General features: G+C 33.8%; 2 protein-coding genes across 2 annotated transcripts; one reads left to right on the forward strand and one right to left on the reverse strand.

Annotated features, from left to right (window-relative positions):
- Window positions 1-606: 606 nt before the first annotated feature.
- On the reverse strand, window positions 607-5,462 carry zgc:112408 (uncharacterized protein LOC550260 homolog). Its single transcript, XM_051098199.1, has 7 exons — window positions 5,311-5,462; window positions 5,109-5,215; window positions 4,904-4,973; window positions 4,745-4,827; window positions 3,990-4,193; window positions 2,897-3,031; window positions 607-1,054 (listed from the first exon to the last, which is right to left on the reverse strand). The coding sequence occupies exons 1-7, from the start codon at window positions 5,405-5,407 to the stop codon at window positions 866-868; spliced, it is 885 nt and encodes a 294-aa protein (XP_050954156.1). The 5' UTR covers window positions 5,408-5,462; the 3' UTR covers window positions 607-865.
- Window positions 5,463-6,178: 716 nt separating this feature from the next.
- On the forward strand, window positions 6,179-24,030 carry abcc13 (ATP-binding cassette, sub-family C (CFTR/MRP), member 13). The gene is made up of 22 exons (XM_051098875.1): window positions 6,179-7,053; window positions 7,539-7,668; window positions 7,759-7,934; window positions 8,174-8,360; window positions 8,561-8,812; window positions 8,926-8,991; window positions 11,991-12,128; window positions 12,569-12,715; window positions 12,812-12,890; window positions 12,995-13,034; window positions 13,855-13,912; window positions 15,020-15,239; window positions 15,310-15,461; window positions 15,737-15,892; window positions 16,017-16,207; window positions 18,515-18,635; window positions 18,710-18,811; window positions 19,004-19,147; window positions 20,216-20,374; window positions 20,630-20,796; window positions 22,946-23,140; window positions 23,238-24,030. The coding sequence occupies exons 1-22, from the start codon at window positions 7,049-7,051 to the stop codon at window positions 23,320-23,322; spliced, it is 2,970 nt and encodes a 989-aa protein (XP_050954832.1). The 5' UTR covers window positions 6,179-7,048; the 3' UTR covers window positions 23,323-24,030.
- Window positions 24,031-24,350: the final 320 nt, after the last annotated feature.

A 24,350-nucleotide genomic window follows, 5' to 3' on the forward strand; every position in this document is an offset into this window, starting at 1 on the left:
CATATTGTAATAGACTCCAGAGAGAAGCAATGACCCGAAGTACATTTACTTTGTTTCCCTGCTGAGTGCCTTAAAATCTTGTTTCCTCTAAAATGATGTTAAGCGTGAAATTAGAACTACCACATAGCTTGTAGTCACACCAACTAACCATACAACATTTTTGCATTCCCTTAGGGTCCTGTTTACGTGAGTAGCAGCAGCAACAGAAATGACTGCAGAGGTATGTTTCTTTTATATTCTTCATCAGTATGTATATACATCAGGATTGGAGACAGCAGAAATGAGAGCATTATGACAGTGTGTCTTTGGGGTTCAGGGTCAAAACAGAAGCTGTTTTCGTCTATGTGAGGTTGAAACAGATTAGATGGCAGATTACAGTAACTCTGCTAAACTGGGAACCCATTCCTGTATCTGATGTAGCCAATCCTATTATGGGACTCTGATCAGGGCTCATTGTACTCATTTTTTTGCTGCGTCAGGCTGATATGTTATCCATCTTTTCTGTGTATGTGTGTACTTGTTAATATAGGCTGTAGGCATACACAATGAGATTTAAATCAATTTTATTCTTATACTTAAAAGATCAGTTAAATCCATATAAAATAATCCAAGCAGATCAGAGTAAAATATACAGTTGCTTAGCCATGTTATTTGATAGATTTAATCATACAAAAGAACATTCTGAACAATTTTATTTTAAAAATATGTTAAATATGTAAGACTCATGATGCAAAGTGCAAAATATCTCTGATATAAACATATGTTTTGCCTATAGTTATAACATAGAGGTTTTTTTAAAAAAAAATAATGAAGTTGTAATGTCTGTACAGTGATATTTAAATTAATAGATCATTCCTATATTAGGTCACCTCTTCATGAAATTAGAGATGAGATCCAGAGGAAGAGGAAAGACAATAGTTGAGTTCCTTTCCGAGGCAATCTCGGTCAGCGTCTGCATATAGCGCAGCTGAAGTGCTGACGGAGACTCTGACATCACGTTTGCTGCCTCCTTCAAAGCACGCGAGGCTTTCATTTCTCCCTCTGCTGCGATCACCTGTTCACAATAGATTAGAACACACTTAAATATGTTTATTTTACAAAGGCAACACGTCAGTGGTCAAACACTTTATTTATGAATTCATTCTACATTTAAACACAATCCCAATTCACAGTGTGGCCTCCGGCACACACCTTTAATTACTCGGAAATTTCCATTGAGCAAATCCAGTTTGTTTTTCCAGTTTGTTTGTGACATAGTGTGAGGACATAAAGACTTGAGTTTCCAGTCAACAATATGACTCACGTTATTATAGTGTTCACTGACTTCTGATGTATTTTAAGAGTCAGGTTAGCATCTCTCATCTCGCTATTGTATGGATGAATGGTTAAATTAAAAATATGAATTGCACATGAATGAACAATCTACAGTTTTCTTTCATGTAGATTTATCAATTTATTTGAAACACTGAAAGAACATACAGTTTAATTCGTATATTTACATTTCTCAAGAGATTTGAAGTCAAAAGTTTACATACACCTCACAGAATCTGCAAAATGTTAATTATGTTACTAAAATGAGAGGGATCAAAGAAAATGCATTTTAGTTTTTATTTAGTACTGACCTGAATAAGATATTTTTCATAAAATACATTTATATATAGTCCACATAAGAAAATAATAGTTGAATTTATAAAAAATTACCCTGTTCAAAAGTTTACATACACTTGATTCTTAATACTATGAATGATCCACAGCTGTTTTTTTTAGTAATCGTTGTTCATGAGTCCCTTGTTTGTCCTGAACAGTTAAAATGAGTATGAGTACAATGAGTACAGCTGAGGGACTCATATGCAACTATTACAAAAGGTTCAAACGCTCACTGATGCTTCAGAAGGAAAAACAATGCATTAAGAGCCAGGGGTGTAAACTTTTGAATGGAATGAGGATGTGTACATTTTTCTTATTTTGCCTAAATATATATATATATATTTAGTACTGCCCTTCAGAAGCTACAGAAGACACATGTTCCCCAGAAGACAAAATAAGTTAGGTTTACCCTGATCTTCAAATTCAAAAATTAATGCATCGTTTTTTCCTTCTGGAGCATCAGTGAGCGTTTGAACATTCTGTAATAGCTGCATATGTGTTTCATGATGGATCTCAAAATCGTACAGTCATTGTTGGAAAGGGTTCAAATACACAAAAATGCTAAAAAACCAAAGAATCTGTGGGACCTGATTTTTCTGAAGAACAGCAGGCAGTTTAACGGTTCAGGACAAACAAGGAACTCACAAACAAATCACAAAACAAAACCAAAAAAGAACCACACAGCTGTGGATCATTCAGGTAACAACACAGTATTAAGAATCAAGTGTATGTAAAATTTTGAACGGGGTCGTTTTTAAAAATTCAACTATTATTTTCTCTTGCGGACTATATGTAAACATCTTTTATGTGAAATATCATATTCAGGTCAGTACTAAATAAAACATATATACACACAAACAATAAAATAGCTAGATTTACAGTCACAAAATATATACATATATTGCAGATTCTGTAAGAAGTATTTAACTATATTGTGAGTAGTCAGTCACTGCAAATAGCAGTGAAATACAGGCTAACGTCTTGACCCGCGAGTGGTTTACTGGTCTGCACGTCTTGTTTTGGAAATTGATTGGCTTAAGTGGGTTACAGTTCATTTACACACTTGACTGTATGTGAGGGGCTGCAGGTGTTTATCCACCAATCAGAACACTGTGTCTCCCCAGACAGACTGAACAACACAAAGCTGCAAAGCTGATAAGACTAAACTTGGCAGGCTCGGCAGACCAGACTGTATCGCGTGTGTTTGTGTGTGAAGCATGTAACAGTCTTTCAATGCTTAAACACCCACCTTGGCTCTGGCATCTCTGGTGGCCTCTGCCTCAGCTGCCATTGCTCTCTGCAAAGTGGTGGGCAGTTTGACGTCTTTAAGCTCAACCCGCTCTACTTTGATACCCCAGTTCTTGGATGCAGTGTACAGCACAGCCTGTCAGGCAAAAGATGAAATGATGAACAGTTTATGTTTAAGGCATTTATATGCTCCTATGCAGAAGAAAATGGAGTAAATGCCCTTTAAAATAGTGATGCTTTAGAAAGACCATTTTGAACGTTTTTTGTCTAAATGGTTCCATAAAGAACTTTTAGCATCTGAAGAACCTTTCTGTTTCACAAAAGGTTCTTTGTGGTGAAAGAAGGTTCTTCAGATTATAAAAAGGTAAAAAAGAGATGGTTCTTTAAAGAACCTTTGACTGAATGGGTCTCTGTGGAACCAAAAATGGTTCTTCTATGGCATCGCTGTGAAAGACCTTTTAAAGCACCTTTATTTTTAAGAGTGTAATATAAACATGCTATTTCTTTCCCAGCTGTTTACCTTCACAGACATAACTGACTGTTTTTGTAACTTCTTTGTGTTTTTAACATAACCTTGTGTGTATTTGACTGTTCAAGCGCAATAAGACAAGAAAGAGAACTTAGTTTTGTACTCACATGCTGTGTGACAGACGCTTTCTGGTGTGTGCTTCAGATGTGTGCACTCAGAAAACCACTTTTCAGAAGTTTAAACTAATATGGTTTAAAACGCATGATTTTTGTGTGACAGACATGATAATCAAAACCAAACAGATTTTTTTTTAACAAAGTATCTGAGCTATGAGATGTAAAGGCACAGCTCTATTCTGGAAAAGGGGGCAGGGAGCAACAGCTCATTTGCTTTTAAAAATACAAGCACGACAACAGCGTGTTTCTTCTATGACTCAATATACGCGTTTTCAAAATTATATAATAAATGATCTGTGGGGTATTTTGAGCTGAAACTTCACAGACACAAGGAGCATAACATGTCTCCTTTAAAGGTTCTTCAAGAGGGTTTATTTTTAAGAGTATAAAATGTAAGGAATTAAAACAACTAAAGATTTAGAATTATTTTTAGGAAGGGGTTATCTTACCTCCATCTGTTCGGACATCTCTTCACGGTCTTTTAAGATGTCTGCCAGACTCTTAGTTCCCAACATGTTTCGTAATGTAGTCTGTGCAAGCATCTGTGTGGCATGATTAGCATTCTCCACTTTGGTAATGGAGACGGTGGGGTTAAAGATGCGATAGTAGACCACCGCATCCACCATGATAGTCACTGAGTCTTTGGTCAGCACCTGACAAGAAAATGCAATACAAGTTATAAAACAACATATGACCCCAGGTCCATAAAACAAGTCAATTTAAAATTGAGATTTATACATCATCTGAAAGCTTAATAAATAGGCTTCTATTGATGTATGGTTTGTTATATAAGGCAATATTTGGCCAAGATACTATTTGAAAATCTGGAATCTGAGGGTGTAAAAAAATCTAAATATTGAGAAAATCTAAATAAAGTTTTTAGCAATGCATATTAATAATCAAAAATTAAGTTTTGATATAATTACAATAGGAATTTTACAAAATATCCTCATGGAACATGATCTTTAATATGCTAATGATTTTTGGCATAAAAGAAAAATCAATAATTTTGACCCATACAATGTATTATTGGCTATTACTACAAATATATGCTACTTACGACTGGTTTTGTGGTTCAGGGTCACATATGATATTAAACTTGTAACTTTGAATATTAAATATTAACTATGTTTAGATAATAGGTACAGCTATTTATTGCAAAAAAAACTGACAAGATTTAGACATTTTTAAATTAATCGCTCACCTCTTGTGGAGGGATGTCAAAAGACACTGTCCTTAAGTCAACTTTCCGAAATGTGTCCACACATGGAATAATCCAAAACAAACCTTTAAAAACAAATTGCTAATCTTAATCAATTTTTATCAAATATTAGTCATGATTTCAAAAATAATAATTACTAACCAGGGCCTTTAGCACCGCCAAGGAGTCTTCCCAAACGAAAAATAACTGCTCTCTCATATTCCTGGACAACCTTTTGACAAGAAGACATATAGATTAGGGATTGATTTAGATATTGAATTAATAAGTGGTAACCACCAATATCATATTGCTAAAAGCTTAAAGTTTCTTGTGTGTTTTTAGTCAAGTAGTTAATTAATTATCTTACCTTCATACAAAACCAGACAGAGACAGGAAAAGTAAGAAAAACTAGGAGGAAGGAGAAGAAGGTAAGGAGGTATCCACAGATCCCAGAGCTCCTAGATTGATCACCATCTGATTAAACCCAAAAGCAAGAGGTTAGTCTCAATGGCATCAAAATTATTTGAATAAATATATTATTTAGGAAAGAAATAAATAAATTCTCAAACCTGACTGGAGTATGACTTTTGTATCACTCTCTTCATTTGCTACAGGTTCAATTCTATTGCGGGATATCTCACTCTGAGAAGACAAAGTTATAGACATGGTTGGCAGTTTTTTGTTTTCTGTTGGACTGATGAAATTTAGTTTCAGTGAGATATTTAAGGTGATTTAAATACGTTCTCTTTTTCCATTACCGCCCATTTTCACACACAACACTACATGGAACTTTGCATGGCATGTCGCTAAGCAACAAAACTGAGCTCATGTTAAACCTGAAAGTCAATTGAGGCCCTATCATATTTCATCATTATATTATCTTTTTTGTTTACACATGCTATGAACAAATGTTTGTTTTTCTTATTGTTCAGATGCAGAATGTGGGCTATCTGAGTACACAGAATATAAAAATCATTTGTGACCCTGGACCACAAAAACAATCTTATATTTGTAGCAATAGCCAAAAATACATTGTATGGGTCAAATTTTTTAAGTAAAGTAAAGATCATGTTCCATGAAGATATTTTGTAAAATTCCTACTGTAAATGTTTTAAAACTTAATTTTTGATTATTAATATGCATTGCTAAAAACTTCATTTGGACAACTTTAAGGGCAATTTTCTCAGTATTTTTAGTTTTATTTTTTTCAAATAGTTGTATCTCGGACAAATATTGTCATATCCTAACAAACCATACATCAATGGAAAGCTTATATGATGTATAAATCTCAATTTCAAAAAACGTACCCTTACGACTGGTTTTGTGGTCCATGGTCACATTTTCTCTGTTATCTCTCTCTGTTTCTTTTAAAGTAATATGTAAACATCTTTAAAACAATACAAATAGATATCGTTTTGTATTAAAATCTCTAATATTTACTTTCTGTGTGGTCAATTCTCAAATACAATAGCATACTGCATGCTAAATAATCTGATATAGATTTTATTATTGATTGATGAATTACTGATGAATGGCAGCATTGTTTTATAAGTTCCTCGTTGGAATACTTATTAATTAAACTTATTAGACCAGTTAATTTTTAATCTAACTTTCTGTGAAAAAAAACTTTAACTCAAATTATTATGCTGAAAATATATTGTGTAATGAAAACAACGTACTGTATATATTAGAAAAAAAGGAGGATCTTGCGTTTGCTAACATAACACGATTTCAAGTCATCAGTAAATTACACCAAAGAGAAAAAACTCAATTCTTAAAATTAATTTAATATTTACCCAAACAAGGATTATAGCCAAGATACTAGCAATCTTCTTTAATTATTACAAAGTGCAATAAAGTACTAAAGTAGCATATTAAATCAACAAACGTTTTTCCGTCACACAGGCTTGAAGGACTGAGTTTTTTCTCTTTGGTGGAATTTAATTAATTAGAAAATGCACAAATGTACTCAAAAAGGACCGAAAAGATTTACGCCGCAAAGTGATTGACAGCCGGTAAACACACCCACAGCCGAAAGCGCCGCTCTCATTGGACATGTGCGCACGCTGCACGCTCCACTGTTTACGCGGTTTAAATTTATACAGAAAGCTTCCTTTAATTATCCCGAAACATGTCAGAGGACATTTAAACCTAAATATCGACGGCAAATGTAAACGATGTTAAATTTAGGCTACTTTATGTCTTTTCCTGTGAGGTGCTATTGTTGCAGCTGTGTGAGACGCAGAGACAGTCATTTACACGCGGCAAGACGTTATATTGTTTTTAGACGCTGCCAGCGTTACTGAAATGAGGTAAGCATAACTTTTATTTTTATTTTTAACATACTGCATGAACTGAATGTGTCTTATTTTTAGACTGTGTCAACAGGACGCCAAAAAAATGGAGAAGTTCGCATTATTGTAGACAATTGATTGTATTTCATAATTAAATAAGAGCTTATTTATTGGTTTGAAATTATTTTCCTTCAGTATTACACATTTACTGTTTCTTTTGTGTTTTTAAATTGTATTATATTGATAAATATGTTCATTCAATGCAATATTTTTTTTATTAAATGCTTATTATTTCCCACCAGTCTTTGACTAAGACTGTTGTCTTCACTGAGATTTGTGTTTTTATATATTTGTGCTCACAGTCAAAAGGGAGCCTTATCTATATGAACCTCTTTTGAATAAATAGGTAAGCCTATAACTGGGGAGGTATACTATATACTATATAATGTTGTCAACCACAGCAAGCTTTAACAGATTTTTTTTTTTTTTTTTTCTGTTTTCAGGGTGGTTGTAATGGGCCACAGGGGACCGCTGCAGTTGTCCAACCTTTGCAAGCTGTATAATGAGGAGTCTGTCCACACCCTGTGCTCTGTGTTTGAGCGTGAGTGGGAAAAACAACAGAATTACAATGAGGTAACTGTGAAGATATAACAATAGCCAACCTTCTCTGTTATGAAAAACATGCTTTGGATTAGATTTAATGTTAATATTTGATTTATACAGAGGTCGGACCTAGAAAAGGATTGTGGAAGAGAGTCTCTGCTGGTCTCCAGTAAAAACAATACTGGTTACTCTCTCCTTTATGCAATATGGGTGACATTCCGTCCGGCTTTAGTCAAACTTGTGCTTCTGAGACTATCAACTGATGTTTTTAGCATTTTAGGTCCTCTTACTCTCAGGTATGACTGTGATTTTACATTTATTTGTTCAAAAATACAGTAAAAATAGTAAGATTGTCAAATATTATTATAATTTAAAAGAGTTGTTTTCTATTTGAATATCATGTTACATAAAAAAGTCAGCATTTAAGCACCAATAATAATTGATACAAATTTAGCACCAAATCAGCATATTAGAATGATTTTTGAATGATCATGTGACATGCTGAAATTCTCTGATCTGGTTTTGTACATGTTTTTAACCTCAGGTGGGTTATTCTGTTCTGTGAGAGGCAGGCTGTGTTTGACTGGGCACAATACACATATTCTCTGGTGGTGTTGGGAGCTGTTTGCTGTTGCGCTGTTTCTCAGCATCACTTTGAGAAACATAGTAGGATAATTACGGCCAATGCACAAGCAGTTCTGGCTGGCTGTCTCTACAGGAAGGTAAGTGTCTTTAAACAGTTTCATTATCTCAATCAATATGCTAACAGCCTGCATAATTTTTTTTTTTCTCACAAACTGTTTTGTCGTGTCACTGAAAGTGTTAGCAGTACATATCCATTTCATTATATACTGAAAAGTTTCTCTTCTTTATTCCATGATTCATGTTCCCTTCATTTCCCCCCTCCTCCTATACATTTAAGACATTGTCTGTTTCCCATAGTTCTCGGCAGCAATCTGACACCACTCAGGGGACGGATGTATTAAGGGAGGTTGAATATGTGACAGAGCTGGTGGTCACTTTAGCTTGTATTTGGTCCGCTCCCCTGAGAGTCACTCTCTATTTGGGCTTACTGTGGGGTGAATTGGGCCCAGGCGTTCTAGCGGGGGTGGCATTGCTACTAGTCCTCGTTCCTGTCAACTCAGCAGTGGAGCGCAAAGCCAAACAGCTTCGGGTTAGTAGGACCAGGCTGCTCAAGAATTTTTTGGAAGTATGCATGCATAAAATAAAAGATGAAGTGTATTTTTGTGTATGTTCTTATGCTGATATCTGTGTGTTGTTCCTTAGAGAACTCAGCTGATCATCAGGGAAAGGAGTGAGCAACTCATCAAGGAAATGTTGCATAAATACCAGGTCTTTTCTGTTCCTAATCTCACACGTGATCCTGACATTTATAGTTTTAACTCTCTTGAATTTGTTTCAATCCCAATCAGGGGTGATTGTGGGATTTCGGTCTTACGGTGGCTCAGTTACGTATCTGAGCATGAGCTGATTTAGTTTGCCGGAATATTTCCTGCCGTAAGGATTAAAAAAAGTAAAAAAAAAAGTCAATCTTAGTTCTTACTTGAATTACTAATTTGTAAAGTCACCATGAAATCAAAATGGACAGATCTTATTTTTTGCATGAAATGTGACCCTGGACCACAAAACCAGTCATAAGGGTCATTTTTTTGCTGAATAAATACGCTTTCCATTGATGTATAGTTTGCTAGGATAGGACAATATTTGGCTGAGATACAACTATTTGAAATTATGGAATCTGAGGGTGGGAAAATCGCTTTTAAAGTTGTCCAAATGAAGTTCTTAGCAATGCATATTACTAATCAAAAATTTAGTTTTGGTATATTTACACTAGAAGATCTACAAAATATTTTCATGTGACATGATCTTTACTTAATATCCTAATGATTTTTGGCATAAAACCAAAAAATCTATAATTTTGACCCATGCAATGTATTGCTGGTTATTGCTACAAATATACTCTTGCTACTTAAGACTGGTTTTGTGGTCCAGGGTCACAAATTTTGCAAGGTTTATTTACATATGCACATTGTTGTTTTTTTTAATTCCTGTGGCCTCATAATCTTTAACAAAAAAAAAAAAACTTCTCCTTCTCCTTGCAACGAAATTTCTTTGATGACATGTGTCTGCATGAGGGCAGAACAATAATTCCATCCCTTCAGCAACCTGTCACTCACATGAGATTGCAGCAATCAGCAAACGACAGTGATCCAATCAATTCTTGATGGACAAATTCAAGTCCTGCTCATCACTTTTTCTTATTTGAAAGCTGTTTTTCTTGGACGTCAATAGGGTAGAAAAGACGACTGCAACTTCTTGCCGATTAAAAAACAAAACAAAACAAAAGAAACAAAAACAAATCTGTTTAACAGTAATGGTTTTATTTTTGTGATTTTACTTGTTCAGTGCTTCAGTGTAAAGTTACATATTGGCCGTCCACATACAAGGCATTTTTTTTAAAGCATGCTTTATTTAATGCGTTATTAGAAATCATAGAAAATTGCTTTATTTTGTATTTCTTTAAGGATGAAATTGTTAAAAGATTAGTTCACTTCCAGAATAAAAATTTCCTGATAATTTACTCACCCCCCCATGTCATCCAAGATGTTCATGTTTTTCTTTCTTCAGTCGAAATTAAATTAAGGTTTCTGAGGAAAACATTCCAGGATTTTTCTCCATATAGTGGACTTCAATGGGGATCAGCGGGTTGAAGGTCCAAACTGCAGTTTCAGTGCAGCTTCAAATACCTCTACACGATCCCTTCAAGGAATAGGGATCAGCCAAAGAAATGATCAGCCATTTTCCCAAAAAAATGTCATATAATGAGACCCAAAGGCCAAAAACCACCGCGAGCCTCACGTGTGCTTCACTATTTGTGTAGTAAACAAAACCACGTCTCCACCATTCATTCATACAGAGCCAAACTGAACATGGAGGATTCATATTTAAACCGTCTTGTTGCCTTTTAATATTTACAGACTCTAGTCCATATCGTGATTTGAATTAAGTGGGAGACCTACTTTTGATTTATTCATCCAAAAATTGAATTACATTCATTACATTACGCGCTATAGAGTAAATCCTTTTTTTGATGAATGGACTCCGTGATCCCGTCTGCGTATTCGCTGAGAAATTAGGGGCCACCCCCCCTTATATAATAGCAGGGGAAACACTGGACAAAGTCACGTTGGAAAGGCCACATCTGATGTAGGCGCAAGTACCGACCCCGTGTTTACCCCGTGTTTTTACCCCGACCCCGTGTTTTTAAGTAAATGTGCAAAGAAAGTCAAACGCCCTTTACAAAAAAAAGGTAAAACAATGATGTCAGGTGATTTTTGAAGTTGGAGCAGAAAATGAGATCGAGTTTTTTGCCATACCCTACCTTTTTGAACCGAAGTACACAGGTTAGAAGAACTGACCACACTAGAACTTTCCAATGTGATTACATAATGCACGAAGTCATATACACATCGCAGAGCTAGTGCAAGACAAGCATTTATAGTTAAACGTATAGAAATTTGTATGTTTCTTTTAGAAAATGACAGATTGTTTCGCTAGATAAGACCCTTATTCCTCGGCTGGGATCGTGTAGAGCCTTTTGAAGCTGCATTGAAACTACAGTTTGGACCATCAACCCATTGGCTCCCATTGAAGTCCACTATACAGAAAAAAAAATCCTGGAATGTTTTGCTTAAAACCCCTCATTTCTTTTCATCTAAAAAAAGAAAGACATTAACATCTTGGATGACATGAGTAAATGTGAGCAAATTTATCAGGAAATTTTTGTTCTGGAAGTGAACTAATCCTTTAACACTTTCATAATTAAATACAAAATAAAGCAATTTTCTATGATTTCTAATTAGGCACTGAAAAAAGTATGACATACATGACATATCACATATTACAGCAGCTCAAAAGTGTCAAATTAAACTCTTTCCTTTCTTTGTGTTGTCAGCAATCTGACAGTTCAGCCTTGCTTAGCGTAGTGCTGACTGGTTAAAAATCAAAAGCTCAATTGATTTAGCTAAAACAAGATATAACATAAATGTCTTTGATTAGGCACTGAAGGAAAGGAATGTCATGATGTCACCTCTTTCTATATTTCACTAGTTTTGTAGCTGTTCTGTTTAAAACCAGAATGAAAACAAAGTAGCAACAGATCTTTTCTTCTGTACTGTGACGTGCATCCAAATAAAACAGATTGTCAAAAAATAAATGTAGGGTGTGGACTTGGTTCGATTCATCAGATGTGTTTGCAATAAGATCAATAACGTGTTTAGAAAGCAGATGGGGTGAATTTTCATTTCATGCTGACTTTAATCTTTGTGTAGGCTCTGAAGTTTCTCACATGGGAGTCTTGGTTCCATCAAAGAGTTACAGAGTCACGGGCCAGGGAGTTGGAGATGCTAAGAATTCTGGGATATCTGACAGCCTTCTCTATGCTCAACTCTATCTGTATGCCTTTCCTGGTAAGTGCTTGATATTCATGACAAATACCCTCATGAAAAGACTTACATGACTTGTCAGCCATCAACAAGATAGGCTGACCATCAGGGTTTTTTTCTAGTGCTACTAGTTATCTTGCTAAATAATCTAGATAAGTGTTTAGATATTATGCATCCTTCCTAAAATTCAGGTTTTACTTACTACTGCTAAACTTTTCTCTCTGTGATTTTGACTTCAAATTACCTTGCCTCTCTTCTCCAGATGCACAGGGGCTTACTAAGTAAACAAATCCACAGAGCTCTGAGATTAAAACCCAAATCAAAGTCTATCATAGATTACAACCTGAGGTCAGAACATTTTGGTCCCCGTCATGCCGCCAAATGTCAGAATGGACATGACCTGTCACTAGACGGATGAACTTAATTTGACCCACATTTCCCACAATCTTTAACTTTCTGTGCAGGTTGGTTTCTCTAGTCTTGGTGTGTTTGTGCTGGCGGATGATGGGAATGTTCTCACTCCATCTCAGATCTTTACATCCCTATGTTTCTTCAGATTTCTCCGTCCAACTCTGCTGGAGCTCCCTGGGCTCTTGTGTGTTCTTAAGCAGGTAGCATGCGTGTGACATAGCATCAAAACAAACTTGAAGTGTCTTAGAATTTGATTAGTATTATTGTTCAAATTCATTAATCTCAACATTATGCAGGCACAGAAGTCTCTTTGCCATCTGGAGAAGATCTTTCTCACAAAGGACTTGGGCACCAGTCAGTTAGTTACTACAAAAGGTAACATCAACACATATGAAGCCTTTTTTTTGTTTGTTTTTTTAAGTGGAAAATTTTCTTTTGTTGTTATAAAAGCTACAGTGTTACTCTGTCATGTGTTACAGAAGAGCTTCCAACTGATGGCTTCCAACAGCCATGTGACGGGTAAGTTTGTACTTGTTTACTTGCATTTTATAATATGTTTATTTATTCTTTTGTAATGTACTGCAATTAATTTAATGAACACCCTCATTTAAACACTTGGAGTCTGTTAGACATTTTCATGTTTTAACAAAGTCTTTTATGCTTAAGTCTGAATTTATTTGCAGTAAAACAAGTTTAAAATAACTTAATAATATATTTTAAAATATAATTTATTCATGTGAAGGCAAAGCTGAATTTTCAGCCAGCATAACAGAAATACAAATGTTATGTTATCCTCTGCCATTTGATTAGGCCGAGTCCAGAACATTGGATAAAGCACAGCGTGTGACCCTACCCGCCGGTCTTCGTTGTCCAGTACATATCCAGAATTAATATATTACAATTGCTTTAATCCAAGACAAACATCAGTGCATTTAAGAGCATTAGCAGTGCTTCTGATTTTAATATCTTTCTGATCCCCCTGAGAGAATGTATCATGCTTTTCTAACGCTGTGTTCTCTGCACTAGAGTGGCCTTTGTGGTTTAGTCATATCGGGTAGTGCATATTAAGAAAGGATGGTATGCACAGAATCACAGGCAGGGATTGCTGGTCAAAAGATGGTGGAGACCGGTAAAATCTCATGGGAGAGACCAAATAGGGCTGCCCAACATTTTTTTTATCCCACATTAATGAGCTTGTTGGGGCATCATCATTATCAAGCTACTCCATGTTTCTCTAACATACCTGTGGTTTTGTTGTGTTGATGCATGCACTGCAATTTCACCTCACGTACACTGTATCTTCATAGTCTAAATATTCTTGATGTATTGATTTTTACAGGTATAAAGATAAGCACATTAATTCTGATGAGAAAAGTGATCAATATTTATCCCAAAAAGTAAGTACCAAATATTGTTTTCATTAAAAATATTTAATATATTTTAAAATATTTAATATTTTTTAATTTTATATAATTTTAAAGAGGTTTCTTATGCTCAAGGCTGCATTTATTTTATCAAAAATTCAGAAAAAACAGTAGTATTTTAAAATATTATTGCAATTTAAAATAATGGTTTGCTATTTTAACATACTTTAAAATATTATTTATTTCTGTGGTGCAAAGCTTAATTTTCTTCAGTCATTACTTTAGTCTTCAGTGTCACACGATCCTTCAGAAATCATTCTACTATACTGATTTATTATCAGTGTTGCAGCAAAATATTTTTTGGAACCTGCGATACCTTGTTCAGGATTCTTCAAAAGTTAAAATGAACAGCACTCTTGAAGTAGAAATCTTTTCTAACAATATACGCTATTAACCGAAACTTTGGGGTCAATAATTTTTTTTCCTTTCCTTTTTTGAAAAAAAAAAAGAATACTTTTATTCAGCAAGGATGTATTAAATGGATAAAAAGTGATCAGAGTAAAGACTTTTCAAAATATTTCTATTATAAATGAATACTGTACTTTTTAACTGTTTATATATTAAAGAATCCTGAAAAATGTATCACAGGTTCCAAAAACATATTACGCTGCACTGTTTCCTATATTGGTAATAAATCAGCATATTAGAATGATTTCTGAAGGATCATGTGATATGGGGTGGAGTAATGATGCTGAGCATTCACAGAAATAAATAATATTTTGAAGTATATTAAGATAATTTGTTATAAAATTTAAATTGTAATAATATTTCACAATATTACAGTTTTATTGTGACAAATGCAGCCTTGACAAGCATAATCAACTTCTTTGGAAAAAAAACATTAAAAAAACTTACTGATGCCAAATTTTTGAACTGCATTTGTAGTTATATATATATATATATATATATATATAAATAAATAAAAGGAACAGCTCATTTAAAATTAAAGTTGACATCATTTAATTGCATAATTGAACAAAATATTAAACTTTTTTTTTTTTTTTTAATGAACTATCCCTTTACCTACAGAGGTTCTTTTTGCTTAAAATTTTGTGTAATGATGTGTATTTATAATTTCAGGGCAGTGGAGAGGCCCGCAGGCTGTATCTGAGGGCTTTTGGCAGGCCCTGGATGTCAGTTTCCTTGCTTCTACACCTGTCTGTGTGTGCTGTTAGTTTAGCACAAGATGGCATCCTGAGCATGTGGACGGGTGAAGCCAAAGAAGTTCAAGGCCTGGACGGGTGGAGAGAGCTCAGAAACTCCCGACTGTCTGCTTACGCACTGCTCGGACTCTTGCAAGGTTATTATCAACCTGTAGTTTCACAGAAGAGTTTTTGTTTTTAGATTATATATGTGCTTTTGTATTACAGCCTTCTTCGTGTGCTGTGCCGCCTACTGTTTGACCTGCGCTTCTCTCAGGGCTTCTCATAAATTACACTCTAAGCTTCTGTCAGATGTTCTTCACATGCCTGTGCATTTCCAGAAGACAAAAACAAGAAGACTGCTGCAAGCATTCACTCAGGTGAGTGTCATCCTCCAGGAGGCGGTGTTGAGCAGAGTTCAAAGCATTTGAGCTGAAAAAAGCCTGTCTGGTTCCCACAAGTAGCAGGTCATCACTGTTGCGCCCTTGAGGAAGTATATGTTATGTAACAGATACAAACAAATATGATGGAAAACCAACATAGATCTTCCTTAATCCCGTTTTAACAAAACCAAAAGTTGTAATCTCATGTTAGGATACTCAGGTGATTGATAAAGATCTGCCCAACCAAAAGTTGTGATCTCATGTTGGTTTAGGATATGCAGGTGATTGATGAAGAGCTGCCCAAACATTTGCACAGCTGGTTGAGGAGTTTTTTGGATGTATTGAGCACCACCGCTTTGATCAGCTTCATCATGCCAGTTTTCAGCCTAGCTGTCTGCCCACTGATAATCCTCTTCCTCCATATTCAGGTATGTCAGTTTCCTTAGAATATTTGACCTGAAAGTTTGTAAATAAGCAAATCAGCATCTAACATCAAGATGCATGTACAAATGGCTATTATACAGATATTAACATTTCTTTTTCTTCTTTCAGTCACGTTTTTCGTCAGCACAGAGTCAAACCAGACTCATGGAGGCAAACCCAGTTGGTTCGCTGGAGTGTGTGACACAGTGTGTTGAAGCTCCACTTTCTGGGCCAAAACGCAGGGAGGTGTGTCTGACACACTGCCTCCAAGCCTTAAATCAAAACCTGCTGGTCAAGTACAACAAAATCAACACAGAAAGGTTAAAAAAAGGTTTTTATTTACATTTTATGCTGGTTGTCTGAAGGATTCTGAGAGTAATGTTGCAAATTAGCTGATTAAAAATAGTAATAATAATAATTGACAAAAAGCACCAACTTTTCACCTAGTAAATCAACAGTGAATTTAATGATTAATTAACTCTTTCTATCGTCTCACTTAAGTAACTTTGCTCCCAAGGTATACACTACCGTTCAAAAGTTTGGGGTCAGTACATTTTTATTGTTTCTTTTTTTTTTTTAAGAAATTAATACTTTTATTCACCAAGGATGTATTAAGTTAATAATTAAAAGTTTATTAAAAGTTAATAATAAATAATTTACATTGTTATAAAATATTTATATTTTGAATAAACACTGTACTTTTTAAACTTGTTATTCATGAAAGAATAAGAATCCTGAAAAAAAAAAAATCACAGGTTCCAAAAAATATTTGGCAGCACAACTGTTGATATTATCCAACACTGATCATTCTAATAATAAATCCGCATATTAGAATGATTTCTGAAGGATCATGTGACACTTAAGACTGGAGTAACAGCTGATAAAAATTCAGCTTTTCATCACAGGAATAAATTCTATTTTAAAGTATGTTAAAATAAAAAATATTATTTTATATTGTAAAAACATTTTGCAATATTACTGTTTTTTTTCTATATTTTTAATCAAATAAATGCAGTCTTGATGAGCATAAGAGACTTCTTTAAAGACTATTATAAGTCTTACTGACCCCAAACTTTTGAACGGTAGTGTATATATATTTTTTGTATGTATTTTGTGTCTTTATCGTAGGCTGATTTTTGTTGGTTTAATGCACAAATTAAAGCAAAAAAGGTTGGTTGGTGAAAACAGGAAAAGACATTTGGCCTTGTAGTTGCTCTGCAAGTTTTGTTTTGACCTGCCACCCAGGGTTGCCAGGTTTTCAAAACAAAACCCGCCCAATTGCTACTCAGAACTATCCCAAAACTTGTTTCGGTGGAGGGTCCAGATCTCCAATTGGACCAGTTCTCCTCTCTCCACACAACATGTTTCTCAGCAAAGGTTAATCTTGCCTTTTGATTCTTTCTGCAAATGAAAGGCTTGGTCACTGCAGAGTGCACTTTCAGTTCGACTTCTCTTTAACATCCCAAGACGATCGATACCCTGTTCAGCACTGAACTGGCAAGCAATTTCAGCTGGAGTGTTGAACCTATTGTTGGCTTATACACAAATTAAAGCAAGAAAAGGTTGGTTGCTGAAAACAGGATAAGACATTTGGCCTTGTAGGTGATCTGCAAGTTTTGTTTCGGCCTGCCACCCAGAGTTGCCAGGTTTTCACAACAAAACTCACCCAATTGCTTTTCAAAACTAGCCCAAAACTCATTTTGGTGGGGGGTCCAGTTCTCCTCTCTCCACACAACATGCTCCTCATCAAAGTTTTAGTCTTGCCTTTTGATTCTTTCTGCTAATGAAAGGCTTGGTCACTGCAGAGTGCACTTTCAGTTCGACTTCTCTTTAGCATCCCAAGACAAATCCTTACCCTTTTCAGCACTGAACTGGCAAGCGATTCCAGCTGCAGTGTTTAACTAATTGTTGGCTTATACACAAATTAAAGCAAAAAAATGTTGGTTGCTGAAAACAGGATGAGACATTTGGCCTTGTAGGTGCTCTGCAAGTTTTGGCCTGCCACCCAGGCTTGCCAGGTTTTCACGACAAAACCCGCCCAATTGCTACTCAGAACTAGCCCAAAACTCATTTCAGTGGGGGGTCCAGTTTTCCTCTCTCCACACAACATGTTCCTCAACAAAGGTGCTCTGCAAGTTTTGTTTTGGTCTGGCACACAGGGTTGCCAGGTTTTCAAAACAAAACCGGCCCAACTGCTACTCAAAACTAGCCCAAAACTCACATTTTATGATAAAAAATATGTGTTTTTTGATAGGGGATAAATATAAGGTTAGTGGGGTCGCTTAAACCCACAGACATGAAAGACAACCCACTGCAAAAGTAGCCCAGTTTCACAGGAAAACCGCAGACTTGGCAACACTGCTGCCACTTGAAAAAATTTAAGAACTACAACAGTACATTAGGGGGCACCATTCGAGTGTAGTACACATCTGTGACTTGCAACTCTTTTTGATTATCTTGTATTTTCAGGCCAATAAAAATAATTGTACATATTTTTGTATTAAAAATGTTATAAATATAAACTGTAAACATCTAAACCTGTCAAATAAACATGTCACATTTATTGCAGCATAAACAGCAGCCTTGACCAATGTGGTTTATGACCAAAACAATATTTCTGTGTGCAGTTGGGCTGTGCTGCGGTTAGATGGTATTGCTGGGATTGTTCTGTTCCTGGTCAGTCTGATTCTGCTGGAGACTAAACCGGACTCGGGGCTTGTGGTTCTGGCATTGATCTGTGCCTTCAATGTAAGTTCATCTGTGCTGATAGCTAACCTGAGTTTTGTTTAATTCCCAGTAATTATAAAAACATTTTGTTACAGATTAAAGAAGCTCTTCACTGTTACCCTCAGGCTGTTTCTGATATCAACGTGGACATGCTGAGCGTGCAAAATCTTTGTGAATTTGCAAAAGTGGAGAAGGAGGTACAATGTAACAATACTTAACAAGTAAATACTTCTCTTTGTGCTCTTTGTGCCTGATCACAACACTGCACACCTAACCCTACATGGTCAAATTCATTGTGTGCTAAATTCCAAAGAGGATGCCTTGTCACTTTTAAATGTCACAGGATGTCATTTCTTCTGGACTGAGCCAACTGGTCCTTTTTACCTTAGGCAGCATGGAGAGTCACGTATAGACCACACTGTGACTGGCCCCAGCATGGAGTGGTAAAGTTCAGAAACTATGAGTCTGAAGCCTCCTCTAACTGCACACCAGCTCTTAGAGGAATTAATCTCACTATTATAAAAGGGGAAAAGGTACTTTGAATATTGATTTCTTTCTTTGTTGGTTTGTTTTCTTGCCTTCCATACTGATAATAAATTAATTTATTAATATTACATTTATTTATTTGTTAACTTACGATAAAAATGTTTTGCATTTTATCAAACATTAATTTATATTTATTAATTTATTATTATTATTTTATTATTATTAGGGTTACATTTCGATAACATAATGTATTTATTTTCATGTATTTTTTTTTTAATTCATTGATTATAAACATGAAAATTCAATGATGATAAATGTATTTTATTTTCATACTCAACGTGTCCATATTTAAAACTGAGTGTTTTTTGTTTATTTGTATCATGTTATTTATTAATTAATTTATTAATAAATGAATTTATGTGTTGTTTTAAATGTATGCATAAGCCTAAGATTTCCATACTGATAAGCGATTAATATTAATATTAAATTTGTTTATTATTTATAAGCCTAATAAGTTAATTAATTAACTAATATCAATATTTATTTTTATCTATTTATTTATTATTATATCTATTGATTTTCATACTGATAATAAATAATTAATAATATTAATATGTAATATAATTATTTTAGTTTTTATTGTTTATCAATGTTAATCTCAAACTTACAACAAAAAATGTTTATATATTAATCATTCATTTATATTTGAAGAATTTATTTGCAAAAACAGATAACTTTTTTTTTTTTTTTTAAATCATGTTTTTTTATATTATGTTTTTATTGTGTTAGTTGTATTTTTAGTTGTTTTTTTTTTAACCTTGTATAAAAATAACTCGACTGCAGTTTGATTGAGATTAATGCACAATGAAAGAACATGATTTTTGAAAACAGAGTTATAGTTTATTGCAAATGAACTCTTCATTTTTTATTTATTATTATTAATACTAATTTTATTAATTTAATATTATCATTATTCTGGGTTACAGTTCTATGAGATAATATGTTAATTTTATATAATGTATTTAAAATACCCTGATTATATTTATTTTATTTTCATTCTGATTATATCAGTATTTAATTGTCAGGGTGCTTTTTGTTTGTTTGCATGTGTATAGATTGGGGTTGTAAGCAGGGAAAAGACAGACGCTGATGGTTTGGTTAGCTGTCTGTACCGGTCAGTGGAGGCCAGGAGCGGTGCTGTGCTGATTGACAATGTGAACATCGCCCACGTCGGTCTTCATGACCTTCGTAGCAGTCTACAAATCATTTCTCAGGTTAGTCAAACAATGTTAAATCTGAATACAAGAGAATAAGATTGAACTAGCTCAATCCAGCCACAGAAAAACCGATCAAAGACTGGAGGCGAAGGAGTGTTGACAGGTAACAGAACTATTTGACTGGGTGTGGTAGATGGAATTCTTTCTAATATTGCGTGTAATGTAAAACTAGCTTTACCCCGGCTCCGCCAGCAACAAGCATTATCTAGTTATTGTAGTCACTAATGAGTTATGGTGTCCCGTGTGTTACAGGTTCCCGTACTGTTCTCTGGTCCCCTGAGGGCTAACCTGGACCCGTTCGCTCAGCATACTGACGCACAGGTGTGGTTGGCTCTGGAGCTCTGCCATCTGAAGGAGCATGTTCGACTATTGCCTGCTCAGCTGCTGCGCCCGGTACAGAGGACCTCCCTCGCTTTCAGGTGTGTGGGAATCAAATCTTTAGATGCTTCAGGCCAGTTTTACATGTTTATGTGTTATTCAAAGTATTACATCGTACTATAACAATAGAGTTGGTGTTCGTACAGTAATACAAAAGGCTGATGTAGATTTTCAACTCATAACATACATAAAAGGTTTAAAATAAAACAAATAAATAAGTGAAAAGGAAATATATTATGTATTTCTCTTTATTTATGTTTTTTATATATAAATAAATAAAATAAAACACATAGTAAATGCATAGATAAAATTAAATATTGATATTATTAATACTTAATCATCTTATTAGGTTTATAAATAAATAAATAATTAAACAAAAAATAATAACATTGATATTAATTATTAATTGATTCATTATTTATTGTTAGTATGAAAATTTTAGGCTTATAAATAGTTCAAATTAAATATTGATATTAAATAATAATTAATTGACTTTATTATGCTGATAAATAAATACAAATAAATGTAATATTAATATTAATTGATTTAACTTATTTATCATCAGTATGGACATCTTAGGCAAATTAATTAATTAATAGAAATAAAAATTATGTCTACAAATGTATTATTAGTATGAAAATCTAAGGCTTATAAATAAATATATCAAATCAAATATTGATATTAATTAGTCATTAACTTATTAGGCTTATAAATAAACAATAAAAACAAATAAATAAATTATGTGATATTAATTAATAATTTATTTAATTTATTATCAGTCTAAAAATCTTGGGCTTAAATACATAAAATTAAATATTGTTATAAATTAATAATTAGCTAACTTATTAGGCTCAAAAAATAAATAAATATAATATTAATATTAATCAATTAACTTATCATTATGAACCTCTTAGGCTTATAAATAAATAAATAAATAAATAAATAAATAGATGGATAAAATAAATATTGATATTAATTTGTAATTTACTTATTAGGCTTATAAATAAATAAATAATCAAATAAATGTAATATTAATATTAATCAATTAACTTATCATTATTGACATCTTAAGCTTATAAGTAAATAAATAAATAATAAATGGATAGATAAAATTAAATATTGATATTATTTTGTAATCATTAGGCTCATAAAAAATAAATAAACAGATAGATAAATGTAATATTAATATTAATCAGTTAACTCCTATTAACGATTAATCGATTAACTTATTTGTTAAAAAAAAGGATCACAAATAACTAAAAAAAAAACTTAGATTGCAAGTTTATTTGAATAAATGTAAAAATAAATTAAAAGAAAAATGTATTTAATTTATTTAAGAAAAATTAGGTATTAAATCTTATTTTCATTTTTTTATACAATAAAAAAATAAATAAAATAAAACATTTAATGCATTAAAAAACTGAATCACACAGATTACAATAAGTTTTTCTCATTTGCTTGTTAACAAAATCTTATTAAAACGTTTCTAAAAGTGAATTTTGCAGATAAATAATTCAGACAAACATAAATAATTGAGCAAATTCATTGTTTTAGTGCTTATTTTGCATGTAGAAGAACTGCAGTTGAACATAGCAAGTCACTCAACTCACAATGCGATACGATTCATGATACTGATTTCACTGATTTCATTTTTTTACAAATGAGATTTAAGACAAATTATAAATGAAAAGGTGTCCTTTTGTTATTTCTCAGACAAAATGCTGCGCAGTTCTTTGTGAAATGGAAATATGTCTCATAACAAAGCTGAATTTAAAAATAAAAATTTAAAACAAACCACTTTATATAAACAAGGCTTTGCCTGTGCTCTTTTCATTTAAAATTAGAGGCAACCACTATATTTTAATCTTCATCACTAGTGTGGATGCTGCATACAGGAGCAGTTTCTGATTTAAACTGTCATTTCAAAGTAATGAAGCAAAAACAGAATAGTCTGACTAAAATGAAACAATACTACAAAAACAAAACCAGCTGCGTTAGTGTATCGTTACATCCCTAGTGAAATCATTCATGTTCCGGCTGGAACCAATCATGAGTCCAGATCTGGATTGTGTCTCTGGTTTATTGCTTCATGAAACAATATATTTTTCTCTATGGCAACCTTTATGTACTGGCACAACAAACAAGTGGTTGTTATGGGTTAAATATTTTTCTGTTTTTGTGTTGTGAAAGCTTTGGCCAGAGGAGGCTGCTCTGTTTGGCCAGAGCCCTCCTTGCAAGGGTCAAAGTCCTGCTTGTGGAAGACGCCCTTCCTAGTGTGGATCTAGAAACAGAGGACCTGGTCCGACAGGTGATCCGCACGGAGTTTAAAGACTGCACTGTACTTTGGCTCACTCAGAACCCGTTCACTGTCATGCACACTGACAGGTCAGGGCCAACGATCCATTATATAACAAGTGACTCATCATGTCATTAAATGTCAAGTATTCAGTAAGGTATTTATGACCTGTTGTTGCTCCTTCAGGCTGCTGGTTTTGAATAAGGGACAAGCTGTGAACTTTGACGCCCCTGCCACTCTCCTCCAGCAGGGGCCGCTGTTCAGTCAATGAAACGGGACCTGCTTTTACAGTACATCCAGTTATTAGTTGCTAATTGTTCGTTGACAAGGTATTTAAGACATTCATTTCACATCATACATTAGATTCCCTAAAGCACAATTTAATAACACAATAATTAATAACGGATTTAGACACATTATACTGAATAAAGGGTCAAATAAATAAGTGACACGTGAAATGCAAACAGATTTTGAAATATTCTAGTAAATTGTGGGGGTTATTTAAAATCTATTTTCCTTTTTATAATTTATTTAATATAATATAATATAACAATAGCTTTTTGCCTTTTGCCACTTAAAAATGTTAATGTCATGTATAAGCACACAAACATACCAGTTTACAATGTTAACTTGAGTTTTGAGAATAGGGCTGTTTTGATTGAATCAGAAATGTCAGAGTTGTTCATTTATATCAAGATATTTTTGACACTTTTGATACTCTTCTGCCAGTGTTTTATATGCATATGAAAAGTACATCTGCAGTACGATAAATAATAATAATAATAACCAAGCAGCAGGTCTTTCCTTCTAAGGGCTGTTTGTGGTTATGCACAGCGGCCGTTTGAGCTGTTTGTTGACATTATCATCTTCTCCATTTCCTTTGCAGTTATTGTCAGTTAATTGCACATTAGGTTGCATTAAGGAGCCGTTTTTTCACAACAGTTTTCCACATTGTAACTGCCTCCACATCTTTCCTCAAGTAATTTCAGACTGTTTGGATGACAGAGAAAAACACTTATAACTTCCTTCACCATGTCAATAGTTTTAGTTTGGTTGTTTAGATTTGTTTTTTAAGGCGTATTACAGTTTGTATTAAAATTTCTGAATAAAAACCAAAAAGCAATATATATTTGTTTAATTGTTATATATTTAGTCTTATGTCCACTGTTGTCTTAATCTAAATCTTTTCCAGTTCCTCTGGACATACAAAAAGATTTTTGGTCAAATAGAAATAAAAACAGGACATCCCAAAGTGTTTCTGCAGGTCTTTAAAAAGTCTTAAAATGTATTAAATTTAGT

This window comes from Labeo rohita, chromosome 24 (assembly GCF_022985175.1).
Source record: "Labeo rohita strain BAU-BD-2019 chromosome 24, IGBB_LRoh.1.0, whole genome shotgun sequence".
Taxonomy (NCBI): Eukaryota; Metazoa; Chordata; class Actinopteri; order Cypriniformes; family Cyprinidae; genus Labeo; species Labeo rohita.